General features: G+C 47.6%; 3 protein-coding genes across 3 annotated transcripts; 1 reads left to right on the forward strand and 2 right to left on the reverse strand.

The window, feature by feature from the left end:
• Nucleotides 1-896: 896 nt before the first annotated feature.
• Nucleotides 897-13,974, reverse strand: LOC106443475 (RING-H2 finger protein ATL2). The gene is made up of 3 exons (XM_048746197.1): nt 13,859-13,974; nt 13,475-13,779; nt 897-2,691 (listed from the first exon to the last, which is right to left on the reverse strand). Exon 3 carries the CDS (start codon nt 1,792-1,794, stop codon nt 994-996), a length of 801 nt encoding a protein of 266 aa, XP_048602154.1. The 5' UTR covers nt 1,795-2,691; nt 13,475-13,779; nt 13,859-13,974; the 3' UTR covers nt 897-993.
• Nucleotides 3,580-6,164, forward strand: LOC125580048 (meiosis-specific protein ASY2-like). Its single transcript, XM_048744006.1, has 4 exons — nt 3,580-4,528; nt 4,595-4,702; nt 4,816-5,714; nt 5,796-6,164. The coding sequence occupies exons 1-4, from the start codon at nt 3,580-3,582 to the stop codon at nt 6,162-6,164; spliced, it is 2,325 nt and encodes a 774-aa protein (XP_048599963.1).
• On the reverse strand, nt 8,344-9,675 carry LOC125580049. The gene is made up of 2 exons (XM_048744007.1): nt 9,196-9,675; nt 8,344-9,087 (listed from the first exon to the last, which is right to left on the reverse strand). The coding sequence occupies exons 1-2, from the start codon at nt 9,673-9,675 to the stop codon at nt 8,344-8,346; spliced, it is 1,224 nt and encodes a 407-aa protein (XP_048599964.1).
• Nucleotides 13,975-19,011: the final 5,037 nt, after the last annotated feature.

The raw sequence follows: 19,011 nt of genomic DNA on the forward strand, positions 1-19,011 counted from the left end.
AATGGCCAGCCTTAGCACCAGACTTAGATGATATTAAATTCTTATCAACTTGTTTCCATGATGTTGATTTTTCTTATGTACCCCGTGATAACAATATCCGTGCGGATTCCCTGGTTAAGGAAGGACGATCACGAGGTCGCTGCTTTACCGTTGTAGACGTTCTGGTTCACTCTAGATTGGCCTTAGCAGCCGGTCTAAACGGACTAGAGTAAACTCTTATGAAAAATTTTGTTTGATGCCAAAAAAAAAATTTGACAATGGAAAGTTCCTGGAAATTGTTTTCTTCTCTCTTCTTCATTTTTGTATGAGTTATACATATTTCTATACCTTTTACAGACCTTTCATTAGTAGTTTCTTTTAGGTTTTATTAGTCTTCGAATTTTCGTATCAACAACTAAACTTCTAAACGACAATCATCGACAGCAACTCAATTTAAAATGTTTTTTTTTTCATTTGAAAAGGAGCGATGATCAGATTTGGATATAGTGCCGAGCTGTTAGACCATCTCCAACCTACCCCTATTTCTATCTCTATATTTTCCTCTAAAATAGAGTTTCTCTATTATATAGGTGAAAATGCTTCAATGTATGCTTCTATAATATAGTTCCTCTATTTTAGAGGAAAATATAGAGGAAAGTTACTTTTTGCCTCTATATTTAGAGGTAGAAATATCATATCTCTATATTTTCCATTATAAATAGAGAAACTCTATTATATAGACATGCATTGGAGCATTTTCACCTCTATAATAGAGATTTTTATTTTAGAGGAAAATATAGAGGTGTACATGGGAGATGCTCTTAGTTTTAGACAGTCTTATGTTTTTAAAAATATTTGTAGAGAAAAAAAATATATTTTTTAATTCTTGTTCAGTTGTGCCTTTATCCAATTTAAAAAAAATATATATTCTATTTAGATTTCTTAGCAATAAAAATGATCTAAATCATGGTTATACACTTACACACTTGATGTTAATATCAATAATCAAGACCACTAAGGAACATCCACGTGGCGGAAATCGCTTTTAATCTCTTCTCCTCCCCGCTCAATATCCGACTCGTTCATCACTACCTGGCAGCTTGACGAAGGAGCTCCAGCAAAAGAAGACGGGGCGCTTCTTCCTTTTCTGCTCAACATCCGATTCATCGGCGAGTGATTCCGTGTCAAATCGTCTTCTTCGAACTCGCTGAAACTCCTCCTATTGGTCTCAATCGCCGCTGGTTCTCTCCCTAAATCATCCAACGGCGGCATCGCCGAAGATCCAGATCGCGGTTCAGGAGAAATCGCGATCGTGATCGTGACTTGCTCCTCCACCGTCGTTGTTGCGTGAGGCTCCTCGACGACGACGAGAGAGCGGCAGAGAGGACAGGTTGAGTGAGAGTGAAACCACATGTCAATACATTCCACATGAAACGCGTGTTTACAACCGGGCAAAACCCGACCCGACTCGCCCTCTTCGAACTCGGAGAGACAAACGGCGCAATCAATCGGATCCTTGTGAGTTGCGCCGGAGAAACTGAAAACTGGGAGAGATTTCAAGACGACGGGATCTAGACCGCGTGAGGCGGTATGAGAAGGATCGGTGGTGGCGAAGAAAAACATTGTAGGGCGGTGACTCCTAGAGCGGGTGGCATACCATTGATCGTAGAGGTAGGAGAAGACCATAAAGATGAGTACGGAGAAGAGGATTTCAATGGTGAGCAGCGTGATTTTGCCGTTAGTGGCGTAGGTTGGAGCATCAGAGATGTTTTCCCCGAGCCAGTGCTCCATCGGGTTATGCTCGTTGGAGTTCATGATTCTGACGGCCAATGAGAGAACAGGTGAAGGTGGTTTTTAGAGTACTATCGGTGGTTTTTAAATTTCTTTTTCCTTTTGTTCCCTCAATATTTAATTTAAGATATACTCAAATTCAAGGGAAAATGCTACAAAAATACTCTCATTTGCCAAAATTCAAATAAAAATCACCTTCTGCTTGACCAAATCACTGTATTCTTATCTTCACCAAAAATATACCTTTTTAAAAAAATTATATAACTAAATTATCGATTTCTTAGCATTTTCAAGTCCACATTATAAGGAAACTGGGATTGAACCGGGTTTTGTTTGGTTTAAATCGGATAATTCGGTTTATTGTATCCCCTCTTGATGTAGTAGTTTACATTCAGTAAAGTCCAAAAAGGATTTCTTCACAAAATCTAAATCCCCTTACACCAGTAGAGAGATTCATAAGACACAAAGCTCAACAAGCTTCTTCACCAATCTTTACATGTCCTACACACATACCTTCTCGTCTATCTATCTATCTATAACATTGATTATATTTCTAGAGAAATACTATTCCACTTCAATAATGCAAAACCTTGAAGATAGAAACAAGTCTTCAACGGAAAAAAATAAACTGTCAAGATGCCTGTTTGATCGGAAAACGGTAATAAAAAAAGTATGGGTTTTAACAAAGACGTCTTATTTATGGTCGTAGAAAACGTTCAGTCGGTTACAAGGGAAACGAAAAGAGTGTGACAGAAAGGAAGCCGGTGGCTCGATGAGCTATCGGAAAAGTACAACTAACGGCGAGATGAAGCAAAGGTGAAAACCCTAATCTAGCCGCCAAGTGTTAGTCAGTGATTTCGGATCCTTCTCTCGTTGTCTCCACTTTCCCTTATATAGACGTCCTGATGCTTCGTCCTTGACCTAATTTACGCCATCTTGGTAGGCGTCCGAGCAGCCGCTGAGCCGAATATACTTTAGTCGACGACGATCGACTAAAAGTACTCAAGTGTCAAGCCGAGAGACCTGACTCTTGAGCCGACCGATCGAGCCGTCGCTCTACCTAATCCGGGTCAGGCCTTTCTATTCCTCAGGCCTTGTGGGATGGTCGAATCCATCCTCTACAGTAAGTCCCCCCCCCAGTCCATCAGTGAGCGAAGTGCTTTCTGGCTCGTGATGGATTCTAAGGTTTGAGGGAATAGAGGGAATAGAGGGCCTGTCGAAAGGTTGGAGCGGTTGGCCGATGAGTCGCACAGCGTCGTTCCCTCGGAGGCGAGCAGTAGAGACCTTATCGCTTTATTTTTTTGGTCGTTGTGTCGCTGGAAAGGTTCTGGAACATTTCCGCTTGAGGTCGATCAGTCGCGGATAATCGGTCCCGACTGACATATCTAGATTAACCGTTGGTTTATTCTGATTTTAAGATGACCGACGTTTGATTTAGACGTGAAGCTAAACCGTCGCGAGGGTCCGCTAGACATTTGGGAGAGTTTCGAGGCCCAAATGGGCCCGTTTGAATTTAATGGCGACGCCTCGAGTTTCCCCCCCTTCTCTTCCTTTCATAACATGTCGAGAAACGGAATCGTCGCGAGGGTCCGCTGGGTTTTTAGGGTGGATTTCGAGGCCCGTTTAGGCCCGAATAGACCTAATGATAGCGCCTCGAGTTTCCCCCCTCTCTTTTCCTTATAAATACGCAGATCCCCTCTCATTTCTTCAAGTTTTTCTCAGCGATCAAAGGTACTTTCTCTCTCTTCCCTTTATCTCTCTAAGCGTTGTTAGATTCATTCGAAGCATTCTTCACCGTTCCGTTCCGCGATGTCGTCGGCTCAGAGGCTATCGAAGCAGCAGAAGGGAAAGGCAGTCGCAGCGACGTCGAATCCGACAAGGAATCCCGACGGGGATCGTGTCGGGGATCCGGAGGCAATTCATCGCGCGGCGATGATGGACACGGCGAATCTATCTCGTTCTCAGCGACTTCTGGTCGCGGATGCTGCGAGACTCGCGAGAGAAGGAAGCCAGAACGTCGTTGCGAGGGATGCAATGGAATGTTCGAGAGACGGGCAGAGCGGGGTGATGCCTGTTGACTCGGTCACCCTGAGAGCTCGACCTGCGGAGGGCGGTCCCTCGGAGGACGATGATTCTGAGGCCGAGTTCTTCCCGACTACCTTTTACCCCGACAGAATTTTCGAAGAGCTTCCTCAACTCCATCCTGACTTATTGCGTCCTGCCTTCTTGGCCGGTCAGGACTGGGAGGGCGTAGAGAAGACGAAGTCGACTCCTGGAAGTGTGAAGAGGGTTCTTTGGGCTGCGGGTGCCGTAGGCGTGACCTTCCTTGTACCTACGAAAACGCAGAGACCCTGGTCTCCTCCGATGGGGTACCAGACGGTGTACGAATCCTATTTTCAGGAAGACACTCGTTACTGGTTCCCCATCCCGCGACTGATCACAGCATACGCCAGACGTCGAGATCTCGCGATCAGTCAGCTGCTGAATGGCTCGCTGCGACTAGCGGTCACTTTGTCGGTTTTGGCGGAGCAGATTGATATGCCGATGAGCGTTAGGTCATTCGAGGAGATGACCTCGATAACCGATATGAAGGATGGCACCTACTCGGTGATGATACGACCGAACTGCAATGTGTGTGCCGGTCATCCGAATAAGACGCAGAACTGGCAGCGCTCCTACTTCTTCCTTAAGTCCGACAGCTCGGCCTTCGAGGAGCCTCCCCAAGATGATTATCGAGTTTTTTGGAACCGTTCTTGCGGTAGAATATTCTGTCGTGAACCGTAAGCGATTTGTCGATTCTAACCAACCATTTTTTTTTATGCAGTCGGCCATCCTACCTCTCCAGTTTATCCCGAAGATTTTTTGAGAAGTGTTCGTGCCGTCGCTCTGCTTCGAATCTATCGTTGGTCCGAGATCTCCGCTGAGAAGATCCGTGAGCTTAAAGATTGAATCGCTCGAAGTACGTCCTCTCGCAGCTCTAGATTGTGTTCTTTTAGTCGCAAGTTTTATTTATCGCGTCCTGACCCTTCTGCCTTATGTTTTCAGGAGAGTGGAGATCCGATCTTCCGACCGTTCTTCCCATTCGCGCTAAGCGACTAGACGTCTTCCCGAGAGACATCCAAAAACAAGTTACCGAGGCAAAGAGGATGGGTACTCTTCCTGATCTGACCGCATTAATAGCGGCCCAGCTGGGGCTGAATAGCGGGGAAGGACCCTCGATGGCGGTTCCTCGTGCTGACGAGGTTTTCCCTTCCGATGCCAGAAGTGCGGGGAAGGGCAAGAAAAGGAAAAGAGGCGACAGCTCGGGAGTCGAGAGGAGTACTGAGGAGACGAGTGACGTCCCTCCTTCCGGTGAACCCCGGAAGAAGAAAAAGAAGAAAAGGACAAAGAAGAAGTCCGCCGGCGAGCAGTTGGAGAATGCTGACGAGCCGATCGAGCAAGAGGAGGAGGATGCTCGAGAAGAAGAACTTCAGTCCGAAGAAGGGGCTTCTGAGGCTGAAGCCTCGGAGGGACGGAATGACGAGGAGGGAGTAAGTGAAGGAGAGGAACGTGAGACTTCTCTTAATGCCGCCCGCTCGGGTGATTCCGAGGAAGATAGCGAAGGGTCGCCACTCCTGATAAGGATGGGAAATGACGAAGACGATGATGAGAAGAGGTCTTTTGTTCTGACGTCTCCTCGCGAGAGAACTCATGTTCCCGCCGGGGGAGGGGCCGTTCAGACCGGTACTTCTTCCCGCGGCGCCGCTATCCTACGGAGGGCACCTAGATTCAGCTTTCCCGACAAGGTCGACTTCCACTACGAGGGACCGGCTCCCTTAGTGTACGTTCCAGAAAAATGTGGAGAGTTTCTCTGTCAATTAAGAGGGAGGGCGAAACCTCTTCCTGCTGTGAAAGACCTGATCTTCGGGGGTGAAAACGAAGAAGCTGCGAGGGCCAAACTGCTGGTAAACGGCTTGGTCCTCCTTTTTTTTTTTAAATTCCTTGACTCCTAACTTTTCACGATTTCCATTGTGTCGCGTGTTCAGGGTGACAGCACGATGAATGTCGTGATTGATAAATACGACACTGCCCTTAAAGGAGCCTTGGACGAGCTCGAGCTGGCCAAGAAAGAGTTTGCTGAGAAGAAAGAGGTTTCCGCTCGTCAACTGAACGAGTCAAGGGCCAATCTGCAGAAGCTCAACGGGATGATGACCCGCACCGTTGCTCGACGCGATGAGTTTAAAGCCGCGGTGGAATCATCTCGAAGAATCATCCGCGAGCTTGAACATAAGAATGCTGATCTCGAGAGCGAGAGGGCTTCGCTCGCTGCCACGCACGAGGGAGAGATGAAACGTCTGAGGGATTCCAGAATCTTGGAGGTGACAAGAGAAAGGGGGAGAGTTGAGGCAAAATGACCGCCAAGGCTAATCGTTGCTTCGCCAAGATTCGTTCTCGAGAGGAGCGTCGGGGTCCTTACGACGAGGCTCGGTTACTCCACAGCCAAGCCTTTGGGACTAGGAAGTGCCTCGAGGCCTTGAAAGGAGCCGGGAACGACATACCGCAAGCTTCTATCGATGTGTTTGTCGAGTACGAGAGAAAGTACGAACAAGAGGCTGAGAAGCTGAAGGTTGGCGAGATCCCCGAAAGCGATTTTAGACTCTCTCCCCTCGCGTTGGAGTCTCAGTTCGTGGATGCTCGGATTCTGGCGGGTCTCGACCCATATGGTTCCAAAGCTGGCTTAATTGACCCAGAGACCGCGGTGAATTTGCATGTCTCGCCTACTCACCCGATCGGAGAAAGGCGCGAGGACCCGACGCTTCCTATTGAAAACCCTTCGACTGTTCTTGAGGAAGGAGTGCCTGGTCGAGGAGCTCGAGTAGATGGAGATAAAGTTCCTGTCCTCGTGTTTTCAGACACTTCAGTTGAGGGTCGCGATTCGCCGCCTCCAGAAGAGTCTCGTCGGGATGGCGAGGGAAACACTGGCGAGGTGTCGGAGGATGCTACGGTGCAAGTCTCTCCGATTTCCCGCGAATCGAGCGTCAGGGCTTCGGAGCTTTCCGCCCTTAATGATCGCGAGAGCGATTGGGAAGCTTAGTTTTATTTGTTTGCTGTTTTCTTTTGAGTCCCGGAGGACTTGTGTTGTTGCCTTTTAGACTTTTGCCTTTCGAGGCTTGTACTTTGTTTTTCCTCTGTTATTTCCAACTCTTCAAATCGTATTAACTGTTTATCTTTTATTGTACTTGTCTATCAAATGCATGATTTCTCAAGATTTGAAGTGACTGTTTGTTTAGTATAAACGTTTTTCGAGATATCGAATCGTTGTAGTGTTAAGCTCGTTATGACTTTGTCTCGATCGATTTCTTTGACTCGCGATCGTTCATCATTTGAGTTCAATTATGAGTTCTCGACGTTGACGGTTCCAAATCGACCCTAACGTAATTTTCAAGCGTTCGGTGGGTCAAATCTTACTTAGTATTTTACAGGGTGAGTTGGAGTCATTGTCTCGACCGTGTTGGTTTAAATCGCAACACGGTCGACTCCCGTGAATACGTGTCTGATCAGGACATATCCAACGTGGGATGCGAGTACCGATACGCTTGTTTGAGAAGCCGGGGCATGCTCGTGTCGGCATCGCTTTAGTGATCGTCTGCTTCGGAGATCGATTCCTCGGGGAGGAGGTTTGTTTTTTCTTTTTTTTCGGCTGGACCCCTTTTTCTTTTGGGCTGCCTACGTATCCCTTTGTGGGAATCAAGCCATTCGTAGTTCTTAGATTGCAAGTAAAAGTGGCATTTGAGGCGCATTTACTCGGTTTTTTTTTTTTTTTTTTGAGCGAGAGGCGAGTAAAAGTGGCCTTTAAGGCGCATTTACTCGGTAAGGCGTTCGTCTTGACTAAGGATGGAAGAGGCGGAGATGTTTGGAGTTCCAAGCCCTCGGTATTGCTTCGCCTGTTGAAGTCTCGAGTCGGTATACTCCTGGTTTGATGACTTTGACTATCTTGTATGGTCCTTCCTAGTTGGCTCCAAGCTTGCCGGCTTTCCACTCCTTAGTGTTTTCGAAGACCTTTCTTAAGACAAGATTGCCCGTTTTGAGGGGACCCGATTTGACATTTTTGTTGTAGTAGCTCTCGATTTGATGCTGGTAATTCTGGATACGGAGTAGTGCTTGGTCGCGCTTTTCCTCGATGTCGTCGAGTGCGTCGAGCAGCATGTCGCGGTTGAGTTCGACGTTTTGTGGCACTCGCGATCGGCGTAAGCTCGTCACATTCACTTCTGCGGGAGCCATTGCCTCGACGCCGTAGGCCATCGAGAAAGGGGTAGCCTTCGTCGCTCCGCGAGGAGTTGTTCTGTGGGACCACAGGACACCATCTAGTTCATCTGCCCAGCAACCTTTCTTTAAGTCGAGTCGTTTCTTCAGACCGTCGATGATGGTCTTGTTCATCGACTCGGCTTGGCCGTTACTTTGCGGGTTTCTCGGGGTCGACATGTTGAGTCGAATTCGCCATTTGTCGCAGAATCCCTTGAAATGATGCGAGATGAATTGTGAACCGTTGTCTGTAATGATCTCGTATGGGAGCCCATGTCGGCAGATTATGTTCTACCAGACGAAGTTTTGCACCTCCTTGTCGGTGATGCTGGCGTAGGTTTCGGCTTCAACCCATTTGGTGAAGTAATCTGTGAGGACCAGGATGAACTTCTTTTGGGGAGATGCCAGCATCGGACCGATGATGTCCATTCCCCATCGCATGAATGGTTGTGGAGCAGTTAGGGTGTGAAGGAACTCCGTTGGGCTGTGTAAGGTGGAAGCATGACACTGGCATTTGTCGCACTTGCGCACGTATGTCTCGCAGTCGGCGTTCATGGTTGGCCAGTAGAATTCGAGATTCTTTACTTTTAATGCGAGAGCTCGTCCGCCCGAGTGATTGCCTGCTGCTCCTTCATGTGTTTCGGCCATGACTAGTCCCGTTTCTTCGCCGGAGATACATTTGAGTAGCACCTTCGTCGCGGTCCATCGGTGTAGTTCCCCGTCCATGACAACGTAGTGTGCGCTACGTCGCTTCAGTCGCCGCGCATCCCATTTCTCGGTGGTCAATAAACCTTCAGCGAGGTAATGGATGAGTTCCTTGCGCCAATCTGTTGGCTGATCATCCTGCGAAGGAGGTTCTGCTTCGTCGATGTCCATCGCTTCGCTAATCCCTGCTGCGATCGCAGTCTGTTCCGCCTTCGTGTCGATGCTCGATTTCTCGATTTTATGGATTGGGATTGTCCTCTTGACTTGATCGTGTAGCTTGCTTCCTAGAGCAGCGAGGGCGTCGGCACATACATTTTCTCCGCGAGGAACCTTCGTGAGTTCGAAGAACTCGAAGTCTCGCGTGAGGTCTTGGACGAGTTTGAGGTAGGCGTCCATCCTTTCATTGCGGACGTTGTAATCGCCGAGGTACTGGCTTACGACAAGTTGAGAGTCGCAGTAAGCGCTGATTCTTTTGGCTTTCACTGCCTTGGCGAGACGGAGCCCTGCGATGAGGGATTCGTACTCAGCTTCGTTGTTTGACGCCGCAAAACCAAAACTGAATGACTGCTGGATGAGCTCTCCTGTTGGTGATTGCAGTTGCACTCCTGCCCCCGACCCTTTACTCGTGGATGAACCGTCGACGTGTAGGATCCAGTTTAAATTTGGTAGGATGAGGTCTTGCTCCAGCTCTGGTGTTAACTCGATCAAGAAGTCGGCAAGGACCTGTGACTTTGCTGCTGTGCGATTCTTGTACACGATGTCATGTTCGCTCAGCTCCATCGCCCATTTAGTCAACCATCCTGACTGGTTAGTATTCTGCATAACCGTTCGGAGTGGTTGGTTGGACAATACTTCAATCGTGTGCGACTGAAAGTAGGGTCGCAGTTTCCTGGCCGAGGTGACGACAGCTAAGGCCATCTTTTCGAGTGTTGGGTATCTCGTCTCCGGCTCGGTCATTCTTTTACTTGTGTAAAAGATTGGTTTATGTTCTCCCCGATCTTCTCGAATGAGCACGCTGCTGACGGCGGAGGATGTGACGGCTATGTAGAGAGACAATGTGTTGCCGGCTTCTGGCTTTGATAGTACTGGGGGCGGGGGGGGGGGGGGGGGGGGGGGGGGGTTGTTGTGAGGTAATGCTTGAGTTGATTGAACGCCTCCTCGCACTTTTCGTCCCAGACGGCGTTCTTTAGCCTGAAGGGCCTCACCTTGTAGCAGTAAGTCCCTCTGTCGGTGATGAATGCCGTCTTCTCGCGATCGTCGGGATGCATCAAGATCTGGTTGTATCCCGAGAAAGCGTTCATGAAGGTTAGGAGTTCGTTACCAGCAGTTGATTCGACGAGACGATCGATATGAGGGAGTGGGTAACTGTCCTTTGGGCACGCCTTGTTGAGGTCCGTGAAGTCGACGCATATGCGCCATTTGCCGTTTTTCTTTTTGACGACAACAGGATTAGCCAACCATTCGGGGTATCAGACTATGGTTATGAAACCCGCCTCGAGGAGCCTGTCGACTTCTTCGTTTACGGCTTTAGATCGTTCTGGACCGAGTTTTCGTCGCTTCTGTCGGATGGGTTTGAACGTCGGGTCGACGTGCAGTTCATGGGAGGTAACTGCGGGGTCGATCCCCTTCATGTCGGAAGTCTTCCAGGCGAACGTCGAGGCGTTGTCTTTGATGAAAGAGACGATCTTTGAACATACGTCGTCGGACAGGTAGACGCCAACTTAGATGATTTTCGTCGGGTCGGATTCATCAATTGCGACTTCGCGAACTTCCTCCTTCTGGGGGTATATCTTGTGGAGCGGTTTACTGACGGAGTTGACAAGGGAAGCTTGTTGCTGCATCTTTACAGTTGTGATCAGTAGTTCTCTCGCGGCTTGTTGATCTCCCCGAATCGTCTGAGTTTTGCCGTCTTTTCCGGGAAATTTGACGCATTGATGATAAGTCGAAGGGACGGCTTTCATGGAATGCAGCCATGGTGTTTCGAGTATGGCATTATAGGGTGCTTTGGCGCGGATGACGGAGAACTTGATGGTGCGGGTTATACCACCTGCGTAAACTGGAAGGCGAATTGTCCCGATCATTTGCTCCGAGGCTCCGTTGAAGCCGGTGAGCGTTCGAGAGGAAGGCTTCATATCCCTTAAATCAACTCCCATTTTGTCGAGTGTGTCGCGAAAGATGAGATCGACTGAGCTGCCGGTATCAATAAGGACTTTTGCGACCAGACATTCGCCGATGTCAAGGTCGACGAGGAGAGGATCGTTATGTGGCATGTGGACGCCATTGGTGTCTAGTGCCGAAAAAGTGATCTGGTGATCATTTTCGAATGGAGAAGGCCACTTCTGAGAGGTGGTTGCTTGACGTTTGTGATCTTTGACGGCTCGAACCGAGTCACCGCAAGGTGGTGATCCGCCCATTATGACACTAATGTGCGGGGCTCGGGTAGCTCGCATTGATTCGAGTTGCTTCCTCAAATCGTCAGTTGTGTTCTCGAATGTAGGAATTTCTGCGGGCTGTTTCTTTTTTGATTCGAGACGTCGTCGCAGATCGGACCCTTTCGAACGGTTGAGTTGGATTTGCAGGTCGTCGGCCTTCGAATTGAGCTGGTCGCGAAGGTCGCCAGTTTGACCGACTCTCCGAGCGTTGCATTTTGAGATGGTCGCACGGAGGTCGGCGGTTCCTGTGTTTTCGTTGGTGGAGCTTTTTCGCTTCAATAGAACGCGCAGGTCTTTATCTGTTTTCGAGGGAGCGAGAGACTGCTTATCCTTGCTGTCCAACTTATCGCGCAGATCTGGTTGCACTGTCGGGATGTCGTCATCAGAGGAGTCGCAAGGGCGAGAGAGTATGACTTCCACTCATCGCCGGCGACGCGGGTGTTCCTCTTCAGGCGAATCATTGGCGGGGCTGACGTTGTTGACGGGAGTGCGCTCAGGGCTTGCTCTTTCCTCGCTCGGGGCCGTGTTTTTTGAGACTTCTGTGCCTTCTTCTCCTTGCTCTTACTCCAACTTTTGGTGTGTTTCGGTGTCGTAGGAGAGGTGGGCATTTGGATTGTCCAATTAGTGATCCCGTCGAAAAACTGCCCGATGAGGACCTTGCATTCCTTCGTATCATGGGAATCCCTTTTGTGGTATAGGCACCATTTTTTTGGCTCCTCGGAGTTTAAACTCGCTGGTTCGGATGAGGTTGACTGCTTCGGAGCGGAGTCTCGATCCCAGTGGTTCCAGCCTTTCTCTCGCGTGATGGCTGCTGTTTTTGGAGATTCCTCATCATCGACCGAGCTAACGTAGCCTTGCTTCTGAGTGGTATTTCCACCGGAGGAGTGCTGGCGGGGCTCGGGGCGGGTGTCGTTTGTTCGGGAGGGTCGCTGTTTTGCTGCTGCTTCTTTTGCAAACTTTGGTCTGGTGTCTTCTTCCATGCGGATAAAGTTGTGCGAGCGAGCGATGGCGTCGGAGACAGATTTTGTCGGCTATCGGTATAGATCCTGACGGAATGTGGAGTCGACGTGCAAGGTGTTCATCAAAGATTCGACGGCGATATGGTCGGGAATATCAATCTTCGAGACAATAGCTTTGAATTTCTCCATGAAGTCGCGGAGACTTTGGTCGCTGGCGTGAGTGAGGTTCCACAAATCTGACACGGTCGCTTCCTGGTTGGTGAACATGATATAGTTCTTAAAGAAAGCCGTCGAGAGGTCGTTGAAACAGTCGACGGAGTTTTCTCTGAGGCCGGTGAACCAAGTAAGGGCCGGTCCTTCTAGGGTTTCGACGAAGAGTTGGCAAAAGCCGGCGTCTTTGTCTTCGTCGGTCAGGTTTGCGCGTCGCATCGCTATGTTGAAAGACGTGACGTGAATAGAAGGGTCAGAGAGACCTTTGAAGGTTGGAAGACGGAGTTTCTCCATCTTCTGGAGCCGCACACCGGTAACCTTTTGCGTGAAGGGTGTACGAAGAGATTCCGCGAGTACATGCTCGATTTGGGGCGCGGACGTCGTCACCTGGTGAATCTTCGAATTGATGTCGAGGACCGACTGTTTCAACGCGGCTAGTTCGTTTGCAGTGTGCGCGTTGATGTCGTTACCAGCGCTTTGGTTATCGTTATCCCGCGTAGGTGCTACGTCGGTGTTTCGTTCTGTGGCGAACAGGTGTCGACGATACTGCGCCGTTGAAGCTTCGGCGTTTGCAGCGAGAGGAGCAAGGATCTTTGCTATCGCCGTGATTTGGTCAACTGCCGCCTTCTGCGCCGCTTCTTATAGGGCGAGGCGTGCCAGGATAGTTTCCATAGACGCAGGATGGGGAAGTGGAGTTACTGGTGTAGGCGTAGGTGTCACCTCTAGAGCCGGCGTCACCTCGAGAGCTTCGCGCTCCTCGCCTGATGAAGAACTGTCGTTGTTAACGACCATAGTTCTGACGTTGCTTTGCTAGTTGCCCCACGGTGGGCGCCAACTGTTTGATCGGAAAACGGTAATAAAGAAAGTATGGGTTTTAACAAAGACGTCTTATTTATGGTCGGAGAAAACGTTCAGTCGGTTACAAGGGAAACGAAAAGAGTGCGACAGAAAGGAAGCCGGTGGCTCGATGAGCTACCGGAAAAGTACAACTAACGGCGAGATGAAGCAAAGGTGAAAACCCTAATCTAGCCGCCAAGTGTTAGTCAGTGATTTCGGATCTTTCTCTCGTTGTCTCCACTTTCCCTTATATAGACGTCCTGATGCTTCGTACTTGACCTAATTTACGCCATCTTGGTGGGCCTCCTCTGCTGGGCCGAGAAGCCCGTAGGCGTCCGAGCAGCCGCTGAGCGAAATATACTTTAGTCGACGACGATCGACTAAAAGTACTCAAGAGTCAAGCCGAGAGACCTGACTCTTGAACCGACCGATCGAGCTGTCGCTCTACCTAATCCGGGTCAGGCCTTTTTATTCCTCGGGCCTTGTGGGATGGTCGAATCCATCCTCTACAATGCCATCTCCTTGTACCATGAGTCATTACAGAACTAATGTAGCTGTCGAGGTATGGCAAATGTAAACTGCACCTGCAAAGTTACAACCCACAACAATTATTAATTTATATCCAATACAGCATACATTATCCTGAAGCAATGAGTTTCTAACCTGTAATATACTATAACCTGTGTGTCCTCTCCCGAAACTGCTTGAGATCAAAAGCATCATGGTATCTCTAACTCCGCATGAGTTCAACTCCCGATGTCACCTACTTAAGACACACGTATGAGTAACAAAGATATGGGCCTGACGAGAGTGGCCCATCAACAAACAGAAGTCAACAGTATAGTCCGCCAAGATGAAGTGAAGAAGAGGACAAAACAGAGTAACGGCTATGAAAGACTAAAGAAGGAGATACCGACTCTGAACAGATTTGATACCTTATCCAGACTAGTACATGATGAGTCACTAGACAGCCTGTGTGTATAGTACAAGACCTAGGGTATTCTAAGCTTAGTATATAAACCAATGTACACTCTCATTGAGATCATCTGAGTTTCATAATAAAAGTTATTCAGTAAAACCTAGTTTCATCAAAGTTCTATATGGTATCAGAGCCATTCTAAGCTCTCACAGGCGCAGCAATGGCGGATCCTCTGTACCCGTTTCCAAGCAACGTCCACATCTTGAGTTGTGTCACGTTGAAACTCACAGATACCAATTACTTGCTATGGAAGACTCAGATGGAGTCTCTCTTGTCCAGTCAGAAGCTCATAGGGTTTGTGAATGGAAGCATCACGCCTCCTGAGACTACACATCAGGTCGAGAATGGTGGAGTCATCACAACAGTCGCAAACCCAGCTTACGGCGCATGGTTTTGTTCTGATCAGCTGGTTCGGTCGTGGCTGTTCGGAACGTTGTCGGAAGAAGTCCTTGGATCTGTTCACAACCTCTCAACGTCTAAGGAGGTATGGCTGTCACTCGCAGAAAACTTTAACAAAAGTTCTCTTGCCAGAGAATTTTCGCTCAAAAGAAGTCTGCAACTTTTGTCAAAGAAAGAGAAGAGCTTGAACGACTACAGTCGTGAGTTCAAAGGAATCTGTGATGCGTTGAGTTCGATTGGGAAACCAGTTGATGATTCCATGAAGATTTTTGGGTTCCTCAACGGATTGAGTCGGGAGTATGATCCAATCACGACAGTGATACAAAGCTCTCTCTCTAAGTTCCCGCAACCCAGTTTCAATGATGTTATCTCAGAGGTTCAGGGTTATGACAGTAAGCTCAAATCATACGAGGAAGCATCAGCTGCCATCAACTCTCACACGGCGTTTCAGACCCAACAAAGCGGCTACACCATGAACCCTCCCCAATACAATCCCAACTTCAGAGGCCGTGGTCGCTTTAATCAAGGTAGAGGTCGTGGAGGTTACTCAAGCAGAGGAAGAGGCTTCTTTCAGCACCAACCACAGCAACAAGGAGGAAACAACTCCCGTCCAACTTGTCAGATATGCGGCAGAGTTGGTCACACCGCTCTAAAGTGCTACAATAGGTTTGACAATGCATATCAAACCACGCAGCCTCCACAAGCTTATGCGGCCCTTCAAGTTGCTGATTCATCAGGCAAGGAATGGCATCCTGACTCCGGTGCGACTACACATGTCACTTCCTCTACAAACAACCTTCATACTGCTGAGACATACAATGGAACTGACGCTGTGATGGTAGCAGATGGAACTTACCTCCCAATCAGTCACATTGGCTCTGTCACACTCTCAAACACCACAGGTAACATCTCTCTCAATGATGTGCTCGTATGTCCTGAGATTCAGAAGTCACTGTTATCTGTGTCTAAACTCTGTGATGATTATCCATGTGGTGTTTACTTTGATGCATCTAAAGTTTGCGTGATTGATCTCATAACTCAGAGAGTAGTGTCAGAGGGCCCTCGTCGTAATGGCCTATATGTGTTGAAGAGTCAAGAACTAGTTGCGATGTATTCAAATCGGCAGTGTGGAGCTGATGCAGAAGTTTGGCACCAGAGACTTGGACACTCCAACTACCAGATTCTTCAACATCTCAAGAACAACAAGGAGATAACAGTGAATAAGAGCAACATCAATCCTATTTGTGAGCCTTGTCAGATAGGAAAATCATCAAGACTTCAGTTTTTTTCTTCAGACTCTCGTGTTTTGCATCCCCTAGATCGAATACATTGTGATCTTTGGGGCCCTGCACCAGTTGTATCAAACCAGGGGTTCAAATACTATGTTATTTTTGTGGACGACTTCTCTAGATACACCTGGTTCTATCCTCTCCGTGCTAAGTCAGAGTTCTTTGCAGTGTTCAAAACGTTTCAAAGACTAGTTGAGAATGAGTTCAATACAAAGATCAAAGTGTTTCAAAGCGATGGTGGTGGCGAATTCATGAACAATGCCTTCAAACAACACTTCGCTGAGTCAGGAATAAAACACCTAGTCTCCTGTCCATACACTCCGCAACAAAACGGAACTGCAGAGAGAAAACACAGACACCTGGTAGAGCTTGGCCTGACGATGCTCTTTCAAAGTCACGTTCCACTGAAACACTGGGTAGAAGCCTTCTTCTCATCAGTATATATTGGAAACAGACTACCGAGTGTGGTTCTTGAAAACAAGAGTCCCTACGAAGTGTTGAAGTTGAAGAAACCAGAGTACTCTGCTCTTAGAGTGTTTGGGAGTGCTTGCTATCCGTGTCTGAGACCTATAACTGAAAACAAGTTTGATCCAAGAAGTCTCCAGTGTGTATTTATTGGTTATAATTCTCAGTACAAAGGCTACAGATGTCTGCATCCTCTAAGTGGAAAAGTCTACATAAGTAGACATGTGATATTCGATGAAGGGTTATCTCCGTTCAAACATCAGTACAAGCATCTAGTCCCTCAGTACAAGACTCCGTTGATGCAGGCATGGCAATCATTTCCACTCAGCACTCAGTCATCAGATGATCGTATCACGAGGTTCTTCACTCCTGATATATCGTCAACTCCACAAGGAATTCCACAAGCAGAACCAGCAACTGAGATTCAACAACAAGCAACAGCTGCAGTTGACCCTCCTGCAGAGATTCCTCCTGTTAATACTCCAGTGATTCCTCCTGTGGACAACACTCACACTATGACGACTAGAGGTAAAGCAGGAATCCACAAACCAAACTCAAGATATGTTCTGCTTGCTTCAAAATTCTCCACCAAAGAGCCTACGACAATTGCTGAAGCTATGGCTCATCCTGGTTGGAGAAATGCAGTCATGGAAGAGATGGAAAGGATACACATGCTAAACACTTGGAGTCTGGTACCAAGAACGCCAGAGATGAATGTAATTGGATCGCAGTGGCTTTGCAAAACTAAACTTAAACCAAACGGCGATGTTGATAAGTTGAAGGTGAGACTGGTAGGGAAAGGAAATCATCAAGAAGAAGGGCTCGATTACTTGGAGACATTTAGTCCGGTTGTCAGAACGGCAACAATAAGAATAGTCCTCAATGTAGCTATACAAAAAGGATGGGATCTGAAGCAGTTAGATGTCTCCAACGCCTTTCTTCACGGAGAACTACAAGAACCAGTCTACATGACTCAACCTCAAGGATTTGTAGATGCAGAGAGACCGGATTATGTATGTAAACTGACAAAGGCCTTGTACGGACTGAAGCAAGCTCCGAGAGCATGGTTTGATACATTCAGTGCCTTCCTCATTGAATTTGGGTTCATCTGCAACAAGTCTGATCCGTCTCTATTCATTTATAATCGTCAAGAGAAAACGATGGTGCTGCTTCTGTATGTTGACGACATTCTTCTCACGGCTGATGACAATAATCTGATGGATACTCTGTTAGAAAAGCTCAACACAAGATTTTTAATGAAAGATCTTGGATTTCCCTCCTACTTTCTTGGTATTGAGATAGAGAAAACTCATGATGGGCTGTTTCTTCATCAGTCAGCCTATGCGGATGATGTGCTTCATCAAGCAAGTATGTCAACATGTAACCCCATGCCGACACCTCTACCCACAAGCCCTGATACTCTTGAAGATGAAGCATTTCCAGAACCAACATACTTCAGGAGCATAGCAGGAAAACTGCAGTATCTCACCATATCAAGACCCGACATACAGTTCGCTGTAAACTTTGTATGTCAACGAATGCATGCTCCTACAGTAGGAGACTTTGGTTTACTCAAAAGAATCTTGAGATATGTAAAGGGCACTGCGAGGATGGGGATGCATATACGCAAAGACTCCGACCTAGTGCTTACTGCATATTGCGATAGTGACTGGTCTGGATGCAGAGAAACAAGAAGATCCACCACTGGGTTGTGCACACTGCTAGGACCTAATCTGATATCTTGGTCAGCTCGACGTCAAGATACAGTGTCTGGCTCATCTACTGAAGCCGAATACAGAGCTCTCACAACAACAGCTAAGGAGATTGTGTGGCTGTCATTTCTTCTCAGGGACCTGGGAGTACATCAAGAGAACCCAACACTGCTTCAGTGTGATAATCTCTCAGCTGTGTATCTTAGTGCCAATCCAGCTCTACACAAACGATCCAAACACTTTGAGAATGATTGGCATTTTATCAGGGAACAGGTGGCTCTTGGACATATTGAAACAAGACACATACCGGCGGAACTGCAGCTAGCAGACATATTCACTAAACCCCTTCCAAGAAGATCATTTGAGAGTTTGAGGAGCAAACTTGGCGTTACCTTCCTCCCCACGCCAGGTTTGCGGGGGGATATGAGTAACAAAGATATGGGCCTGACGAGAGTGGCCCATCAACAAACAGAAGTCAACAGTATAGTCCGCCAAGATGAAGTGAAGAAGAGGACAAAACAGAGTAACGGCTATGAAAGACTAAAGAAGGAGATACCGACTCTGAACAGATTTGATACCTTATCCAGACTAGTACATGATGAGTCACTAGACAGCCTGTGTGTATAGTACAAGACCTAGGGTATTCTAAGCTTAGTATATAAACCAATGTACACTCTCATTGAGATCATCTGAGTTTCATAATAAAAGTTATTCAGTAAAACCTAGTTTCATCAAAGTTCTATAACACGCTCATTTGGTAAGAAGCCATCTTGTTTCATTTTCCTAAACAACGCATCAGCTTCATGGATTAGTCCCCGCCTACAAAATCTCGTTATCATTGTAGTGTACGTTACAACAGTAGGCTTCATTCCCTTGGAGAAAAGGCTACAGAACAAATCAAAAGCATCTTCCACCTTACCAACCTTGCACATCCCTTGAATCACAATAGTATACGTAACAATACTAACATCC

Source organism: Brassica napus, chromosome C1 (genome assembly GCF_020379485.1).
Source record: "Brassica napus cultivar Da-Ae chromosome C1, Da-Ae, whole genome shotgun sequence".
Classification (NCBI taxonomy): Eukaryota; Viridiplantae; Streptophyta; class Magnoliopsida; order Brassicales; family Brassicaceae; genus Brassica; species Brassica napus.